Genomic DNA, 21,669 nt, shown 5'->3' with positions numbered 1-21,669 from the left:
TGCACTAAACCCAAACGAGAGTGATTACAAAGAAGGTTCGTACACCGAATTAGATCAAACACCGAATAGAATGAGGCAGGGAAAAGCTTCTACTAGGTTGAGGTTTGGAGCCATACTTCTTTGGCAACAGGACATTCAACAAACAAATGGTTTTCAGATTTCATATTTTATTTTGCAGAGATGGCAGGAAGAATTGAGGCAAAAACCAAGCTTTTGTAAGCTGACAAGTATGGGGAGTTTTCCATGAATTACCCACCAAATCGGTATATTAATTTTCCTTGGAGTGAGAAGATTCCATGACCAGCATTAAGGTGAAGAAGGAAGGACCGAGTAGTCTAAATATCTGCAATAGGAAGCAACGGAGAAAGCTTTCGAGGCCTCCAAAACCCAAGACCAAGCGCCAAAATCAATTTGCCAAGAGTTAAATTGCAAGAATTGTAGGAACTCTAAATTGTTATTTGAGAGAGATTAGGGGAGGTTAGCTATAACACACCACGTATTATTAGGCCCATATTGGTTTATGTATTCTGGCCCTATACTTGTATTATATACTATATATTGTTGATTCATAAGAAGGAATCCTTTTTATGGGAAATATACCGATTATCAATCATAACTTCATAAAAATGGTTTTCTGTCGTAATGTTATGGTGCTAATTCGATAGATTATGTCATCGCATTAAAGATCTTAAGTAATTGTTGTTGCAGGCATCTTGTAATTCATAAATAAATTGTTATTTGACTAAGAGATATTAATCTTTATAAATTGCATTCCTCATCTAATCATCTTCTTTTGCAGCATTAAGAATTAATTAAACTCTTTGGATTCCTCGTTTTCATCTACATTTTCATTTCGGCATCTTTTTTATTTTTTATTTGTCATCAGATCACTATATAAAATACAAACAAGTTTGGAACTAATAAAATATAACATTTACACATAGTACTGAATTCACAAGGATATTCTATTTTGCGAGCCAATATATAAAATTAACTATAAGCATAACTGTTTGAACAAAAAAAAAAACACTTCAATTATACATTTGTGTAGATATTTTTTGTGTTTTAATCATCTAATCATGTCCATTCCTAAGGTTTTTACAATGATGGTGTTCAACAAAACTAATTGGTAATGAATAATCTAATCATGTCCATTCACTAATGCCTAAGGTTTTTACAATGATGGTGTTCAACAAAACTAATTGGTAATGAATAGTGGATAAGGAGCAGTGAATAGTGGATAACGGATGGTTGGTAACGTTTTGTTAGATACTACGTGAATTAGTTATAGATTTTGAGTGTTTTTTTTTAAATAAACGTTAAAAATTTGTAGTTCAAAAAATGGTTTTTTTTTTTCAACCGTTAAAAACTACAAGCTCTCAAACACCCTGTACAAAATACGTCTATTAATTCTAACTTGTTTATAATCTTATTTGTTTCACTAATTATTAGCTTTATGTTAATACTTCTTTTTATACAAGTAAAAAAATTAATGATGCATTACAAAATTTAACATTAAATAATCTAAATTGCAAATAAACTTAATAATCGCATAATAAATTACAGTTTTGGTTCCTATGATTTATATCAATTTCTATTTTTAATCCAAAGTAAATAATCTAAATTGCAAATAAACTTAATAATCACATAATAAATTACAGTTTTGATCCCTATGATTTATATCAATTTCTATTTTTAATCCAAAGTTTTATATCAAAATTTTTAAGTATAATTTTTGAATTTATGATATAAACTTATCTATGTTGTTTCCAAAAGTTTCAACCATGGCCCATAGGCTATTTCTATGAATAGGTCTCAATTAAATGGGTGTAAAATGATCAATAATAATAATAATAAACTCTAATCTAAAGGGTTTAAAATTGTAATTTCTTATACCATAATATGCCGTTTTTAAAAAAAAATTAAAAATTAAAAACTCTAAAAGTAAACATTCATCGATGATCACTTTCACATATATCATGGTTGTTTTTTTTTCTTCATCCAACTAGAATCTACCGCCACCATTCCCTCAGACATCACCAACACCCACCACTCTCCCTCCATTTGTCACATACATCTAGAAACCATCATTGCCCACCATTTACGTCTTACCTCTTTCCTTCCTTAACCTCTAACCACCGATAATGCCATATCCATCTTCGGAAAGGCAACCATCGTTAGCCACCCTCTCTCCAGCGTTATCTACTACCTTTACCTTTAACTTTGGAACCCACTAGATCTGCTATGTCTCTCCCGCCTCATGCTACCCTTGGAAATGACCACATCCCCTACTACCAAATCTTTCTACCCAGCGTGCATGTGGTTGTCCAATATCATCATCTTAACCAATCTCTCTACCTTATAGGTGACGACTGTCTCTTGTTTTGATTTTAGATTTAAGGTTTCAATTTGTGGTGGTGATTGTATTGATGATCGAAAGGTTGGACGATTTTAGTGATGGTGGTGAGTTAGGGTTTCAATGGTTGGGGTAATGATAGTAGTGTAATGTTTAGTGGATTTGGTTGTAGCATGGGTAATGGTGCCGATTACGGTTGGTTTCTGGCGGAAGTGGGTAGTCATGGTTGGGTATTATAATGGTGTTGGTATTAGACTATTAGTGAGTGAATGATATAGTAGTTTTTGGTGGAAGTGATTAGTTATGTGGGGGTTGGGATAACTAGGGTTATATGTAGGGCTGTTAATCGGGTTAACCCGATCAAGTTTCGGGTTAAACGGGTCGGGTTAGTCGGGTTTTTCTAGAAAAAATATTCACTCGAAACCCGACCCTAATAAGGTACGGGTTAGTCGGGTTCGGGTTAACCGGGTTTTGGGTTTGTAGGGTCGGGTTAATCGGGTTGAAGTTGAAATGTATGATGAATTTATGTTGTGCCATTTTAATATATAATCCACATGTATAGGGACTTAAAATGTAAAGTTGGTATACTATGAATTTTTGAAGTTTCTTTTACCATATTAGTAATGTAAACAGTGAATAAAATTTGTAAAACTGTTGCAACACAATCTTACTGCACTAAGAAGAGAGGAAAGTTATATCATTTTATACATCTCTATACATAGTAATTTTACAATTTGGTTTGTTTAAATAATAAATATGTATTAGTTGTAAAATCTCATGGGATTTTGAATTCATATCATTCAAGGCAGTAAAAAAACTTTTTGGTAATAAATTCTTAATCGGGTTATTCGGGTTGACCCGAAACCCGAATTGTTTAGAAAAAATCAACCCTAAACCCGACCCTAATAATAATTCGGGTTAGTCGGGTTAACCCGAATAATCCGATTAAGAGTTCTGACCCTATTAAACCCGACCCTAATTACCTTATTCGGGTTCGGGTCGGATCGGGTTAATCGGGTTCGGTTTTTTTAACACCCCTAGTTATATGTATGTTAACTAAAATAAATATAATAAAAGGTACAAAATACAAAACGAGACACACTTTCATCATTTGCAATGTACTCAACCGATTTCATCATTTGCAATGTACCCAACCGACTAACCGAGCATCTTAACATCTAACCATTCTAAAAAAATTAAAATTAAACTAAAAATACAGATTTATATAAACCAAAGGGACTAAAAATGTAATTTCACTCATTTTTCACAGAAATGAAAATGGAGGCCAATATCTTTTGTGGTGCTCCATTTTAGTTGCCCTAATGGGAAGCTGTCGGATAAGGTCTCCGTGTCCGTCTTCCACTTATTTCCTCACACGTGTTCATCCGCCCACAACTTCTACAGCTCCAATCGGACCCACACCTCTGTCTCACGCGCTACTATCCACGTGCATCACGTGGCTTTCTTTTTTTTATTTTTATTTTTTAAACTAATACACTCCAAATTCAATGCTCTGTCCCCTTGCAAACTTTCTTATTTTTTCCCATTTACAACGATATCGACAATTAAGGATTTTAATGCATAATTTAAGTATAAAAATACGTTCTTCGTATAAACCATATTTAAGGGCATTTTAAGTAATGTTATCATTTTCAGTTATTAACATAAATATAATTGATCTAAGTTAGCAAAAAAAAAAAAAAATCATTTTGACAAGTCAAAATAAGAGTGTTTTCCTGTTTGAACAAACGCGTCACTGGTACGGATGAAATAACTCAATCCTGAAACTCATGTTGCATCCGTAAACACGATTTCGCCGGCGATTACGACGGAAAATTGCAAATTAGATAACATGAATGGATCTGTAACGCACCGATCTACAATAATTGATACCGGAAAACTTGTAGAAAAGTCACATTTAAAAAAAACGTTGAATAATTCTACAAAATGCGATTACACATTCAGGCAAATGTTGAGGAACAACAAGAGGAGAAATTACGCTACATATTTCTCTAAATGTTGCAAAGAAATTGAGATCTGATTTAGAATTTACAGTCGACGATGTTGACCGACGAAAAAGATCATACCGATGAAAAAAAGGCTCTAGTGATTAGATAATGAAGATCAAAATCAGGTTGATTCAGCTGGTGGAGGAAGGTTAAGATCGATGGCGATGCGTTGTGGTTGTGGTGCCGGAGTTGGTAACGGCTTCAAGTCGATAACAGAGGATGAGTTCGAGTCATCGCTCCGTGCAACGCTAGGAGATGGCCGGAAAAGTACGGGAGGGCGATCGTAGCCGTCGCTATGGTGAACCTGAACTTGTGCGGAGAGGAAGATCCCGTCGAAATAAAACATTTGATTCGACTGCGGAGAGAAAAATCCGGTCACCGTACCTGCGGGAGGGGGAAAACGATACAGATTCTTCTGGTGGAAAGGGAACTGCACCACCGACGGAGCGGGGACGCCGTAGGAGAGGTTGAGATCCAACGACGGCACTACCGATTCCGCCTCTCGACCTGCCGACTCGACGGTACTTCCTTGACTCGTACTCTGCTGACTCACTAAACTCGCTTTTTTAAACAACTCATCGTTTTCCACTTTCAACATACAATTATCTTCATACACTGGAAAATTGGTCTTGGCTTTAGCACCACGAAACTCACGCGCCGCCGCATCGTACGCCCTAGCCGCCTCCTCAGCCGTATCGAATGTACCTAACCACACGCGGCTTTTCTTTCCGGGATCACGAATCTCGGCGGCGTATCTCCCCCATGGTCTCTTCCTTACCCCTCTAAAATGCGCCTCCTTTACTAGCGGACCAACACCGCTATCGGCGGCGTTTGTTTTGACGACAGCCTGTGTTCTCTCTCTAGGCGACATTGAATAGGATTTAACGGTAGAAAAAGGAAAGGTTTGACGGCAGTTTAGAGAAAGAAGAGAATGAGGGGTCGATTATATAGGGAGAGATTGAGGAGAACCGGTCAACGATAGGAGCGTAGACGGGGGGCAGCCGCCCATAAAGGCGGGGGGGTTACGTGGCATGGCGGCATCATATTTTCCATTAATTTTATATATTCTTTATTTTTATTTATTTAATGTAATTTTGCTTTCTTAAGCGGCTGAAATGAAAAGGAAAGGTAACGCGTGATCGGAGCATCTGATGCCACGCGCTGGTCTATAAAATTTATATTAAAGCTACATACAACAATAAAAAGTAGGGATGAACAGAAACCGAAACCATAGCAATAACTAATGCTTTAGGTTTGAATTTTATAAAAACTGAAAAATAATGGTTTTATTCGGTTTTGATGTATATAATCACCCATAAAAACCAACCCGACCCACATATATATTATTTATTATGTTTTAAACTTTAGACTTTATCATTTAAGTACTTTATATTTATTTTCAACAAACTGTTAATGGTGTTAAACTTTGATCTTTTGAACACTTTTATGCTTTTAAAATACTAAAATTCATATTTTTTTATTTTAATATATTTAAAGTAGATACAATACTATTTATCGCAACGTACTTTCATAAGGTTTGAACCGAAAAAACAAAAAGAAAAAGAAAGAAAAAAAAAACTCATAAACCCACGATTTAAAACTGAAAACCCATAAACCCAACCCGGAAAACCGAACCTATATGGTTTAAAAACCGAAAATCAGCTTTCTATGGTTTGGTTTGGTTTTAGCAAAAAAAAACATCTCAAACTGACTCATGTTCATCCCTATTAAATGGTATCATATTGTTTCACCGATGGCCAACTGGACTTTTTTTACCCATTTTGCAACTTTTAAAATTGGAACCAGTGTGGGATTTTTTGTTTACTGTCGGCAAAACCCATAAAAAACTCACAAATTTTGATTTTTGCCATTGGTAAACGTCCATCACTAGCACATTACCGCCGATAAAAAAGAAAAAGAAAGGGGGTGGTGTTCACCACCAGTAAAAGGTTCCACATAGGCATACCACCGGTAAAAAAATGTATCACACTGTTCAACCTAAGAGCATCCACAATGGTGAGTTCAATGAGAGCATTGAATGAGGTAGCAAGTCCATGTATCATTCAGTGGATGAAACTCAACCATTGTGAGATGTCACCTTGGTATTTAATGGATTTTAAGTTCAATGACCATTGAACTCTTCAATGGGAAAAAGGAAAGTTTTAATCCTTAAATATTTACTATAAATTATATTTTGTAACATTCTATTGAACTTTGTAGAGTTCAATGCATTGTAGAGAAAACAATAATAGAGTTGTATGAATTTTAGAATGATGATATGGCAATCCATTAAACTCTATGGAGTTCAATGCAATGTGGATGCCCTAAGTCTATATAAAATATTTACAAATTTGGATAAGTGGTCCCCAAGTTTTTGAAATTTATAAGTTTCTGTCTCTAACTTTTTTTGAGACAAAAATGTAAAATAATCCTTGTAGTATGCATTTTTTCTGAGTTTTTAGTCCAACCCTCGATTTTTTTTTTGGATCGGTGGTCCTTTTGAGCTAATTTGATTGTGGTTTTGGTTCCTCAAAAAACTGAAGACTAAAATACTCTTGAGGTATTTCTTTCCATTTTTCTTTCATTTTCATCTATTTTATAATTAAAAAAATAAGAAAACACTCATCTCTCTCTCTCTCTCTCTCTCTCTCTCTCTCTCTCTCTTTCTCTCTCTATATCTATCTATCTATCTCTCTATCTCTATCGATCGATCGATCGACCCACCTTCATCTCCATAACCTGTAATGAAAACTACACACTAAAACCAACACACACATCGTCCATATGATTACTAAAAGCACTCACCCACAAAATAAAACTAACTAATTTGAAATCAAGAAATGCATAAGGGGTTCATATTTCTTATCATTGTTGGGAATACACGGCGAATAAGGCACTACTGTTCAAGTTTTTATTGAAGACAAATGAAAAACACAAATCAAATCCAGAAAACATTGGAACTCCATTTGAGCAATATTGTAAATCAAAAACGCAAACCATACCCACAACTCCTCCTGTTTGCAAATGAACTGCTCAAATTGAGAGCTTTCCGATGGTTGCTGATTACAATCTAACAAATTGAGGAAAAAGGAAAGAGTTTGATTAACTTTTCAAAACTTCATAACAAAAAACAAACATTTAGATTTGTTTTCTTTTACTTGAATATATAGATTTCTTTCCTGCATATTTTTTCTTTCATCTCGTTGTTAATTGAATTGAGACGTACCAGGAACTCAGCTGGATACCATCACTAGAATTCTTTAAATTGGAGACTATACCAAGTCCACCCCTACCCACGCCTTATGTCACTTGTTAAGTTGAGAGGCTCATCACAATAGCTACCTCGACAAGCTTACATCCATAGCCAGTTAAAATGAAACTGGAGAAGAGTCAATGAGGCATTTGGTCGTCGAACAGGTGGGGTGTGTGTGTGTGTGTTTACCATCGTTGAAGCTTGGTATATTGGCGATGAGTTCCGTCAAACATCAATTAGGAAACCACTAAGGAGGATCTGAAGTATTTTGATGTTGATTTGTCCGATCTAAATACAAAATCTAACCCAACTACTTGATTTGCCTTACTTTCTCCCCCACCCTCTCCTTCATCTTGCCTCTCGTTGGAAACCATTGACGTTATTGGACCTCCGACGAAGAGTCTAATCCATATTTTTTCCATCCCCATTTGTAACGATGAGAAACTCTTTTACCCCTTGGAGCCATTTTGTACCCATTAGACCTGGAATGTTTGTCGAATAGGGCTTTTTTAAAGTTGGACCTTAACGGTGATGTTGGATCATAGGTAGTGGTGATGACGACACAAATAAGTAGTTATTAGGTTCAAATTATGAATCGAATGTTGACGTAGATTGAAGGGAAAAGAAACATTTTGACTTTTTCACTTTAAGAGAGTGAGAGAGAGAGAGAGAGAGAGATGTGTTTTTTTGTTTTTTTAATTATAAAAATAGATAAAAAATGAAAAAGAAATACCTCAAGGTTATTTTGGTCTTTTTAGTTTTCCAAGGGAACAAAACTACAAGCAAACCAACTCAAAAGGACCACCAATCTAAAAAAAGTCGAGGTTTGAACTAAACCTAGAAAAATGCATACCATAGGGACCATTTTTGCAGTTTTGTCATTTTTTTATTATATGGATAGTCTATGTTGTTTTAAATTTTTACACGTGCAGCCTTATCGTTTCATTTAATTATAAATTTGATCTGATATTAGTATTTTACCTTTCATTTATTTATTGTTTATTTTTATTAATTATTTTAAATTTACATTAATATTTGTTATTGACATATATTATCTAACCTTAAAACCACCTCCCCCAAAACTTAATCGTCTTATCCCCTTACCACCCTAGCTCTCAACCGTTGGTAATTCCCCCACAAAAATCACTTATCATTATCTCATCCTCACTTTCCGAATGCACTAAGTAATATCTCATTGTTCATCCTCGTGTGTTAATTTCAAGACTAGTTCCATCTTCGCAAGAAAAGTTTCATGTCTTCATCATCTTCCACAACAAATGCCACTGTCACTAATAGTTTTAAGCTTTGTTACTTTGACTCTAAAAGTGGGCTTTCATAGGGTTAGATTTTCTAAGATTAAGGTTGAGAAAGAAAGACCTCGAATGTGAAAAATGAGAAAGATAGATTTTCGATAAATCTTTTTCATCCCGACTAACAACCTATTGAACCATACATACCATTGATTCTTATTAATTTTTTGTAACACTCAAAAAATTAAAGAAGTGTAAAATTTTCAAAATCAACCATTACCCAACATTGTTTACAAAAGGAGTCATTGTTTCAAAAACATTATTTCAGAACCAGAGTTTTTCCCAAGACCCAGTGACATAAAATAGGAAGATGTGCACGATCATGGGTTTGCTTTCCCACGATCCTCAAAAGTACCTAGAACACAAAACTAAAATTGTAAGCCAAAGCTTAGTGAGTTCCTCCAAAGCACCAACACACACAACATATAACGACATATAGTGGGTCCACAGCCTACATATGGAATACCCCTACAATGTCCTCATTATAAGTCTGGATTACCCCCAAGCCCTCAGTATGAGTCTGACATGCCATTCGAGGCCTCATCTCATATCTGGAATGCGTTCGAGCCCTCAGTATGAGTCTGGCATGCCATTCGAGCCTTCAACTCATATTTAGAATGTTTACGGGTTTGTTGGCTACAATACAAAGCAGTACAACCTCAACCCAACCAAATATGTCGACATATGTAACAAATAAAAATAACACACAACTAACAATTATAGATAATCATACAGATCTATTAATCAGCTAGAAACTAGCATAATACTATCCTAACTAGGATAGATAATCTAGTGGGCCGACATTGCTGCCTTCGACCCATAGGTATAGTGAGGAAAACTCACACTTTGGTGTGGGATTTAAGCTTGTAGATATGAGATCTTCATCTCTTTGGGAAGCTCCATAAGGTATAAAGCCGTGAACTTTTCTTGTATTTCTTAGAGATCTATCCATATGAAGTTTTATGAGTTTTTTCATTTTTCTTGGACTTAATGAGTAAATGCTACTCTAAGACCAAAGGAGCTGCCTTTTCAAAAGATTTGAGTGGTGCTAAGTCATAAAAATGCTTTCTTGACTCACTTAGTGCTTACATGCAAAGTATAGAGGTCTTTAGTGGTTAAGACAAACTAAGAAGTTGGTTTTGGGTCTTAATGATGCATGCATAACCATAAAGTTGGAAACTTTATGGTTAAGAGGACCTTCTTGGAATTGGATCTAGTTATTGGATGTTTGGACAGAATGGATTAAGCCTTATTCAAAGATTTACATGGCCATCATGTATGCAGGGCGTACCAAGTCATATGCTGGGCGTAGGTGGTCAATAGCACGTTTCTTGGTCAAGGTGAAGTACGCTGAGTGTACAACTGGGTGCGCCCCGCGTACTTAGTCTTTTGGGTTTAGCAATTTTGGGCCACCTTTTGGGATTAGATGCTTGGGCCCTTATTGGACCATCTGAGTATTGGTGTTTTGGGCTAAGTGAAGGGATGGACTTTATGGTAAGGTCCAAGTAGGGGGTTGGGCCCAATTTAGAAAATTTAGGCCAATTATGGGCCTTGAGTGATTACTTAGTTTTGGGCCTTCTGGATCAAGATTTGGGCCTGGGTCTTAGCCCGACTAGGGAAAGGGTAAAGTGGCCTTTTACCCTAATGATGGATTATTAGCTTAATCCAATTATTAATTGGATGATTATTTTGTTTTGATAGCGCATGGATTTTAGTGAACCAGAAGCCAGAGACTTTCAGTGTGATTCAGCAGTGTGAGGTGATTTTTCCTCACTGTACTTATGGGTCGACGGCACCAAGGTTGGCCATTTGGATTGTTATCCCGATTACCGTATGATTGAGTATTGTAGCGATCAGTTAGATATGTATTCTAGTAGATAGTATGATGATATGCTTAATGGTCTGTAAGATCTATCTGCTTGTTATTGGTTGGTTAATTGTATGATTATCTGTTATATATGTGTGTGTTGGCACGGTGTATATGTGGTTGGTTTGAGGCGGTCATGCTTTGTGTTGAAGGCCAACAGACCCAGGGCATCCTGGATTGACTGAAGGCTAGTGGAGCGTACCACCCAGGCCGAAGGCCGGAGAACGTTCCAGATAGGCTGAAGGCCCGATGTGGGCGTACGAAGTAGACTGCAGGCCGGTGGGGCGTTCTAGTCAGACTGAAGGCTCTGTATGCATGTTGTCTACTATTATTATTCTGGTTCTTTGTTGTGTTGGAATTTTGGGGGAATTCACTAAGCTTTGGGTTTACAGTTTTGAGTTATGTTTCAGGTACCTCTGATGATCGCGGGAAGGCAACGACGTGATCATGCACCTCCTCGTGTTTTGTTTCATGATTTTGGGAAAACTTTGATAATAAACATGTTTTGAAAACTATTTTGTAAATAATGATGGTTTGTGGAATTATTTGAAAAGTTTAAATTCTTCATGAACTTTATGGATGTTACAAAATAGTTACTTGATCGTGCAGATGGGTCATATAGTCATTTTTACACACTTTAAGGGTATAACCTTAACAATTAGCTTGTATTTATACACCACTTAATCCTAATCAAAGATTAATCAGCCACGTACAACCAAAAAACCCTACTATAAGCCTCCACCATGTTGAGAGAGTGTTCTGTGGTTCTTGCCTTTGATGGTGAGTTGAAGTGAAGAAGAAGGGTGAAGTCATTGGTGTATTTGGTGGACTCTTGGTGGAATTCTTGAGGTTCTTCCCAAGCATCATGTTGGTGATTTATTTATGGATTTCTAGAAGGTAAGGACATCTATCTTTGATTCATTATGCTGTCCTACAACCATACATAAGAAGAAACCTTGGACGATGCAAAATTCTATTTTTTTTGTGTGTTAGTTAGTCCCATTCTTGTCACTTAGAAATGGCATTGAGGGGTTAAGATCATACCAATAGAGGTTTTGATTGGACCCAAATTGAGCAGATTAAGGTTATCAATCGATGAAAAAAAATCTATAACTGCCCAATTCTCACAACGGGAGCACCCATTTTCCACGTCATGACGCCATGACTTTGAACGTTTAGGGCCGCGTCTAATTCTTGGCCACAATGTGAGAATTCATTTGCCATGTCATGATGACGTGGAATTGCCTGGTCAATTATTAACGATTATCTATATCACAACATGGATATCCTAGTTCCATGACGTGAGGACGGGAACTGATCATGCAAGAATCGTGATGAACACCGGGCTGACGATGTGACACCCTCTTAGTCACGACGTGAATTCTGACAGGATGAAATCATTTTTTATGATATTTTTTTGATCAGTTCTTTGTGCATTCTTTCAAGGGTGTTAGAGTACCTGTGTGAAGGCGATTTTCCTTTGTTCATAACTACACATAACTTGGACTAAAGGTTAGTCATTTTTCGCGTGGTTTAAACACTTGTTTGGAAGGATAGCATGCACCTATACTTGTGGTCTTGTCTATTTAGTTTTGTGTGATGTTATAAACTGAATGTCAATAGTTAATCATAACCTAGACATGTAAACTTATTCATGATGCAATTGAAATTAGTACTCCTTTGTATACTAGAATTCTTAAATTAATTATTTGGTGCAAATTGAAAGAGTTAGGACCATGCTAGAAGTAAGGATCACTTGTATGCTTAAATTGTGACGATATGCATGTTATAATTTTGTTTTGTTATTCGTCAATGAAAATAGGATATGCAAGCTAGAAGTTGTTTTGATAAAATATATATCACTTTACATGCTACCAATTAGAGTTATGTAGTGTTTATGTAAATATGCCTTTTATGTGTGATATGAGATGTGGTATCGCATGAATTAACTATGATAATAATTCACTAGCATGACTACATAATGTTATTGGTGAGGTGTGTGTTTTCCCATACGAGAGAATAATTAATTATACCAATTAGTTAAATATAGTGGAATACATATAACATGGATATAATGGTGGTAACCTAACCTAGGTGTGTACCCTTACGAGATATTGCGATGGAAAGATATCGTTGGAGGATAAAGAGCTTAAGCCAAGTCGATGTCGAATGGTTTTCTAGTTGATCATTTCGAGGCATGGTTCTGGTGCACTCGGTGTACGGGAACTAGAGTGATGTTGGTTACTCGGAGACGCTAGATCAATCATCACATTTGGGTCTAGAAATACTCATGAAGGTGACGAATACCACACTCAAATAACAAATGCATCGTGCTCATACATGCAAAGTCGGAGTAATAAAGGTAAAGAACCATATGTAGTGTTACGGGTGGAAGTCGCACCCCATTTGGTGCACTGGGTCACCAGGTCACTAGTAGCAAACAAGGTCTTTATGAATTACATTTTAATATGATGAAAGAATGCCCGGATTAATGTATATATTTATATATTAATAATTATCGGTGTATGTTTCATGGATTAATGTGATTACACAACTTGACATAGTGCATGTGTATGTTTTGTTTCCATGCTTTTGTGCTTGGGATTGACTCCCTGTGCTGATGTTGACACTTGTTTTTTGCCTATTGTTGTGGCTTTTGCATTGGTAAATGTAGCTTGAAATTGATGTCATGGTGAGATTGGGATCTTTTGGGTAGTTATAGTCTTTGGTTTTCTAGTGATGAGAGGAGTTTGAGACTCGACGTGATGTTTCATTTACCTTTGGTTTTGATACTTGTTTTGGTTTGAAATTTACAACTTTCAATTATGATGGGTTTTTTGAAAGATTTTCAAGTAACACTGGTGGTGTTTTCTTAATAAGACTTCCGCTAACGTTTTCTGATACAAATTGGTTAAAAAAAGAAAATTTTAAGTGAAAAATCATGGTGTTACATCTGCACCCTAATTGGTCACTTCATCTACCTTGCTTGAACCTTAATCGATCAATTTATATTCATCTTCAAACACTAATATATCAGGTGTCTTCGTAAAAAAATGTCGTGCGAGAGAGGCAATAGAGTTGAGATATGAAGCAAGGAAGTAGGATTCAAAGAATCTTATTATGAAGCAAACATCATCTCCCTTTCCCTTCCCTTAGATAGTTATATTGTATAATACCAAACTTTGACCACATAAAGGTTTTGGACCACATCGAGAATTTGTTTCTATCAACCAAATAAGGATAATTCCTCTATATATTCTCTTGTTAGTGAAGTTTCTACCAAAAATATCATCGATGCGAATGATAGGGATGGGTGGTGGGGTGGGAAAAATTACGTAGAAAGTTGGACCAATGTACTTGGTCTACGTCAGCATCCAAATGAAGAAAGCTTGTTCCCTTTGGATTTCTTTAGGCTCTATCAAGAATGTGACAATGACGTTTGGGTTTATACCAAAATACAATTTGTTTATTGTTGTTAACTTTGATTTTTTTGGTCATGTATTTGTGAAGTATGAATTGTTTGTGCCATGTATTTTGTTCAGTTTTCCATCAATATTGGTTGGATTTTGACAAGGTATCTTGAATTGGATATTATAGTATGTTATCTTGAATACCAGTCTCATTACTTGGATCCTGAAATTAAGTTAGCAATATCTAGGACATCACCTTTTATGTATGAATTTGAATCAGTGTCTTGCAACAACAATAGCTAACTCATTACATTGCTTGAATTCTCAAATTGAGTCAATCACAACTACTTGGGTTCTAGTCCTAAAAGAGCAACACCAAATTGAGTCAAACACTTGCAGTAGCAGTAGGTCACGAAGATGAAAAAAATATAATTAAATTAAAAATAAAATAGAATTTAATAATAAAAATAAGGATTAAATAATAAGAATAAATAATATTATGATTTGTGAAAATGATTAAAAAAATCTTATAAGAAAATTTCATAAAAGGATGGATTTGAATTTGGGTTAAATTAGAATAATTAGACAAAAGTGAAGGTTAACCTTAAGTTAATTAAACTAGTAATATAGGATTCAAAATGTTAGTAAACTAACAGGGAAGGGCCAATGGTAAAAATGATGAGAGTTGTTAGTCAATTAATCCATCATATTGGTCAAATGTGTAAAAATGGGAATCTTAGGGGTTGATTTGTAATACGAGCAATAACGATGGATTGCATCCAAACAATCACAAAATCATCTTGAACTGAGTTCCAAAACAATTAACGAACTCAAGAGTGAATCCATCCGATCCCGAAGCTTTTTCGATCCCACAATCTCACAAGGGAGTTGCTCATTATGGCCGTACATATGATGTTTATAAATCGATAAACAATCATGGAAAATGATGATGTTTATTGATGATTCAAACATACTATCACACAACAAACCAATTAACTAGTTGAAGTGTTTATCAACTTGTGATGATATTGAATCTATGATGATGATAAAGTTGAACTCTCACAACCCAAAATGATAATTTTCTATTGTATTATTAGATTCTAAAGAAACTAAGACTACTCACTAGAGAATGTTTGATCCATTAACATACAAACAAAAGTTTTTAACAGCACATAACCCCTCGTTATATATTAAATTGTTATAGTTGTACAAAACCAAATAAGATCTTAAGCTAACAATGAAAATGAAAAGTTTTGAAGGGGCATTTCAAATTAAAACGAACAAATGTAAAAAAGACAAGTTTGAAGCAGTTTGTTATGCTAAAAAAATATAAATAACGGATGAGAGCTATATAAGATAATATTGCATAAATATATCTAAGTTTGTAAGTTTGTGGATGAGCACACTTACACAAACACGATTATATCCCTATCCCCAACAACAAAGTGTTGGGTGTTGTTATTCAACAAAAACAAGTTAAGAAACATCAAACAAACTACAAACGTTTTTTATAAAACATGTGGAATAAACTTCTGAAAGACAATAATAAAAAAACTGTAAAAATAAATACAATATTTAACATGGTTCGGTCGATGTATGTTTAAGGGAGAACGAGAGAATGGTTTTATTAATCTTTTAGGAACAATTAAAATCACTCGTACAAGGTTGCGCCTCACTCGAGCTCTTACAAAAATGGAATCTTTTTTGTTGATAAACTGCTCCAAATGATATGCTCTCAGCATCGTAATGATTGTTATTTGGAATTTATGAACTCATAAACACACATATCTTGCAATAGCAAATGTTAATGGAGATAGGAGTCCTTATTTATAGGCAAGCATGTGTACCCTATATATGATGGGCCAGACACATCCATAAATAGGCCTTAAATCATCAACCAATCAATAAGATGTCATATAATTGCTTCTAGAATCATCAACCTTTAGGAACTTGCATGACCACCAACCATGCACATGGGCACATTAAACAACTTCCAAAGGACCATACCACCATATTCAGAAGTAAAAAAGCACATTCACCATCATCGAGAGCACATTCTTGAACCCCTAGAGCATATTTAGAAGGATTAGCGCATCCATGGAGCGCATTCTCCATAACAGCACCTCCATGAAGCGCATTCTACATAATAGTGCATCCCCTAAGCAGGAGCACATTTGGTATAAGCTGGAACGCCTTTTGCTCAGGCTATAATGTATTTTCTAAGTACTCGATCACTTTAAGGGCTTAGAATTATTTTTCAAAAGGACCATCCTACCACCAAGGGGGCATTCTCTCTCCTATCATTCTCTCATCAATAGGGCATTCTCCCCTTCTCTCTGGCTATTCTCTTATCACGAGGGCACTCTATCGGCAACTATTCTTTCATTAGGAAGGCATTCCCTCTTTGAACATTCTGATCAAGTATTCACACCCCTACATTGGGCACTTCTTAAAGGATATATTGACCGAGTGACTACTTTAGTGTTCATATTTTTTCATTGGCAAGCATATCATGCAAAATTACATTCTTTAGATTTATTGGGGTTCCTTTGAAGGAAGTTTCCAAAGACTCTCTATATATTGTTTCAATTTAGCAATGAAGAATTCAAGGATGGTAAACCACATTAATACTTACAACAACCATCAATTTTAGTACTATTTTTTTTTATATCAGTTGCGAAGTAAAATTATTTTGCAAACATTATTTGTATTCGTTTTGAACTTTTATGATCAGATTTCTTATCTATAGTTTTATAGATTTGAGCGAAGAAAAACTACTTGCATCCCTTGTCGTAATTGACCGTGGTCACCACATCTTCTTCGAATAATTTATCAAGTGAATATTGAAGTCGTCATCTATGTCACTAATTGTCACCGTGTCAACCATTTGGACAAATGGAAACACTCAATTTTGGAACCATGTAGTGGTCACATGAGCGGAAAAATAGTCATCGGAGCACAAAGTTGTTATCAAGAAGAATACTTTATTGTCAAAACAGAGCTCGTAGTTACATACCGTAAATAATAATTTATTCACATCAGACCATGATATGTAATAACCTCCTTACAAAACAACTAACAGATGAGCAACAGGTGCCCTTCCATGCCTGTGGAGACATCAACCTATCTCCCAAAATATAACTTCCTGAAAAGTGCCACTTATGCTGAGGTAGGTTGTAGTGTTATGTCCCAACCCAAGTTAGTGTTGCAAGTCATTGTCTTTACAACCTCGTACGTACATCTTTACCAAAAAATGCCACATATCCTCATTATTAACGCCAACTAAGAGTATCCATTGACGATTACTCAACGAAAATATGTTTTGACCATAACTTCACAACTTACAGATAAGTTCTACGTGTTCACGATAGACAATCTTTTTACATTACAGCTTATGATCTTACATTATCTAAATTGATAAAATGCTAACAAAACATATAAGGTAGACTAAACACCTAATTTTTTTCCATTAACAGTCATAACATCGGAAATACTATTCCGATATATAGTGGAAACAACATTATGGAAACACGGTATAACTAGGAGGACCACTAAACCCGTGTCGGTATCACACCGCTTCCAGGTCCGCATTCCGCAAATATTGAACATTTTCTGAAAACATAGTTTTTGGTTATTTCCTTTAACAATAAATATACGAGTATTGTTATTTTTTTGTTAATGTTCATAAAATAAATACAGCAAAAAAACGTTTATTATTTAATTTTAACATCTAGTCACCCTTTTGGGCATACTACCTACTGACCTAGTCGACTAAACGATCAAATATTAAATAGAGGATAAAGAGTGTTACTTAAAAGAGAAATAAATTTATAAAAAGGAAATGGAGGTGGGAGTAAATAGTGAGCGGCTGCGGAGGAAGGTGACGTGCCGGATTACGACAGACAACATTACAATTTAAAACACCAACGTCTGCGGTATTGTTTCGAGAAGGGGTCTACCATCCACACTCTCTATCCAAATCCCCACCTTACACGCCACTTTCTTTCCCCTCTTGTGTCACTTTACGTCTCTTTTTAGGGAAACCCAAAACTCTGTTCTTCATTTATTTGTTTTGTAAAATAATTTTATTATATATATAGGCCAACTAAGTTCTGTAAAAACCATAAGCATTTAATTTTTTGATTTGCTTATTGAAAAATATATTTTTGATCTAAACATTAATATTTGGATTTAAAAAAAAAACATTTTGTTTAGATAATTATAGATTGTGAATTCCTATAAAATTTTAAGATTGAATTTAACAATCTCAATAATAATTTTTTTTTAGAAAAAACATCATAAATGGTCCTTGTGGTTATTCAAAATCTGAAGTTTAGTCCTTGTGATTTAAAAACCTTATAGATGGTCCCTGTTGTTGGTGATTTTATATCATCAAATATTATTTAAGTGTAATAGGATTAAATTTGTTGACCAAAAGTGATCTTGTTGAATATTGAACAAGTTAGGATGGTGTAGGAGTGCACACTTGTTCAAGTTTTTCAAGATTTAAAGTACATTGCTATTTAGGGGCGAAGCCCCTAAACGAACGGGGGTCCAGGGACAGCGCCCCTGGGAGCGGGGTCCCAGGGGCGGCAGCCCCTGGCGGGGTCCAAGGGGCAGAGCCCCTGGCTGGGATCGAGCTGACCCTTTATTCCAATTTTAGAAAGTTGACCCTTTATTCCATGACATCCGTTTAATGACAGTTTGTTAGTTTTATGACAGTTTCTAACTGTCTGTTGACAGTTTTCAGACATGATTGATATATCCGTTTTTTGGTCAATATTCTGGTACATGTTGAAGAACATTTTTCATATACATTCTCAGATTTTATTCTCTGAATTTCATCCAATTGAGTGTTCGATCTGTACCATCGAAATACTTCAATTTGATAGTGAATCACGACTTTCAGAGAATCCAAGCAATCTATTCATCCCTTTTTCTAACACCTGTGTTTTCAAAACTTTTAATGTTTGGTCCTTTTTGCTAACTCCGTTAAGTTTGTCCGTTAACTGAAGGGTATTTTCATCATTTCACCACCACAGAGACCATTGATGATGTTTTCTCGTACTTTTAAAAAAAGAAAAAATTAAACATAATTAAATATATAAAAGTTATCTCTCTCTCTCTCTCTCTCTCTCTCTCCCATTTTCTTCTTCAATTGACTGCAACACACTCATGACTCGTGTCTGAGAAGCTCCATCCAAACGCCCCTGCTGTTGCTACTTTTCTGTTGAGAATTGTTGTCGGAGATGAGGCAAAAGGACCGAGGAAGGCTCACCGGAAAAAGAATTCATCCCCACCACTTTACCTCCTTAGCTTCGTTGGAGCTCAACCCCAAACACCCCACCTTAGATCACTGGAAAAAGAAAAAAACTCTCTCTCTCTCTCTCTCTCTCTCTCCTACCACTTAGATCATCTTCTTTCAAACTCCTTTCAAAACACACACTTAACATTATCAAGAACACATACACACAATCTCAAGAACATCTCCAGCTTGAAAAGATGATTCACCGCCACCACCATCCATCGCCAACCACCTCCAAGAACAATCGAATTTCTGGGTTTGTTTCTAGAATTGAAATCAATTTCTGAATCTAAAAAGCTTATGGGTAATTGGTTTTCAAGAACAATCGATTTCTGAAAAATCGATTTCACATGTGTATTTTCATATCATTTCTAGGTTTACGGATTGAGTTAGAAAACTGGTGGAGGAATAAACCGTTTTGGTTTATCGGAGGTACTAGCACCCATTTGACTGTTGTTCTTCAAGGATTTCTGAAAGTGGTCATCGGAATCGAAATCTCATTCACATTGAAAGGGTATCAGACACGATTCTCATTCAACATTTCAAAATTTTAATCGAGCCTAAAATACACACATGTTTCCTCCATCATCTCCAGTCATTCTCTATCCCTCTCAGTCAAGTACGAAGTTGTAGCCATACCTTCGATGCTGATCTCTTACAGTCTCATCTGCTCCCTACTTTGTCTGTCACTACTCACAGTCGCACCATCTCGTTGACTTTTTACTCCGGCGGACAACTGCAGGCGGTAGACGATCTTCTGCCCCTCTGTACCTTTGACCTCCATCAGTTACTCATTCACAATAAGCCCGCTTAGAATCTGATTTTTGTTCAGATCAATTTTACACTTTCGCTTTATTGTTTTTGGTATTCTCTCGTTCCAATGTGGTTGTGTTACTGTGTGTTAATTGCTAGCTGGTTGTGTGTTTTTGGTCAGCTGGGTTCATCGATTTGCTTTGATTGTTTCGATTAGTTTCAGTTTCATTTGAATGTGGGTTGTTTACAAGGATATTGTTAACGAGAGAGAGAGAGAGAGAGAGAGAGAGAGAGAGAGAGAGAGAGAGAGAGAGAGAGAGAGAGAGAGATTAAATTTAATTAATTTTAAAAAAATAAAAAAATAAAAGAAAACCTCATAAAAGGTCCCTGAATAATTAAATGATGGAAATACTCTTCATTTAACGGTAGAAAGCTAACGGAGTTAGCAAAAAGGACCAAACATCAAAAGTTTTGAAAACACAGGAACCATCTAGAGGTTTTTAAACCATAAGAACTAAACTTCAAATTTTGAATAACCACAGGGACCATTTATGATGGTTTTTCTTTTTTTTATAACTAACCACAAAGTTGTGTGTGTGAAGTGGGTAATATGATCGTCCATTAAACCATAAATCTTTCTCTAAATCTCATAATCAATTTTAAATCTCACAATTAATTTTGATGTTTAGATTCATAGTCGATCAGAAAAGAAAAAAAAATCCTTAAATTTCTTATAGACACAAAATTTCATTGCGGATAGATACAACTTTTCATAATCAAAACTTTATTTTCTAGATTAAACAATATTATGAGAAGACATAAAAATGACATGGATCGAATATTTGCAATGGTTTAAACGCTAATTGTTTTAGTTGAAATATCTAATGATTATTAGAAAAAAAAAATTCCTTAAATTTCTTATGGACACAAATTTTCATTGCGGATAGATAAAACTTTTCATAATCAAAACATTATTTTCTAGGTTAAACAATATTATGAGAAGACATAAAAATGACATAGATCGAATATTTGCAATGGTTTAAACACTAATTGATTTAGTTGAAATATCTAATGATTATTAGAAAAAAAATATAGAGTTGATTGTTATCTCTCGCTTTGCAAGATCCTAAGATCCTACAAACAAAAAAAAACATAATTTTAACTTGTAATTTTAAAAAATGAAAAAATATCTTAAAAACATAATTTTCATTCACAATCTATAAAAACTTCAAAACATTAGTCACAATTCACAACACAAAATGATAAATTGTAAACTTGTAAAGGGTAAAAGACATAAAATAGGAAAAGAAAATCAATTGCAAAAAAATAAACAAGATCAATGGAAGATAGGATCGAATCAGATTCCAATCCTACGATGCTACCTACGATTCTGCGGTCTTACATGG

General features: G+C 35.2%; 1 protein-coding gene across 1 annotated transcript; it reads right to left on the bottom strand.

Annotated features, from left to right (window-relative positions):
- Positions 1 to 4,273: 4,273 nt before the first annotated feature.
- On the bottom strand, positions 4,274 to 5,304 carry LOC145005121 (ethylene-responsive transcription factor 4-like). Its single transcript, XM_078964172.1, has one exon. The coding sequence runs from the start codon at positions 5,234 to 5,236 to the stop codon at positions 4,487 to 4,489; it is 750 nt and encodes a 249-aa protein (XP_078820298.1). The 5' UTR covers positions 5,237 to 5,304; the 3' UTR covers positions 4,274 to 4,486.
- Positions 5,305 to 21,669: the final 16,365 nt, after the last annotated feature.

This window comes from Lactuca saligna, chromosome 7 (genome assembly GCF_052625555.1).
Source record: "Lactuca saligna cultivar CGN05327 chromosome 7, ASM5262555v1, whole genome shotgun sequence".
Taxonomy (NCBI): Eukaryota; Viridiplantae; Streptophyta; class Magnoliopsida; order Asterales; family Asteraceae; genus Lactuca; species Lactuca saligna.
This window is presented reverse-complemented; position numbering and strand designations above follow the sequence as displayed.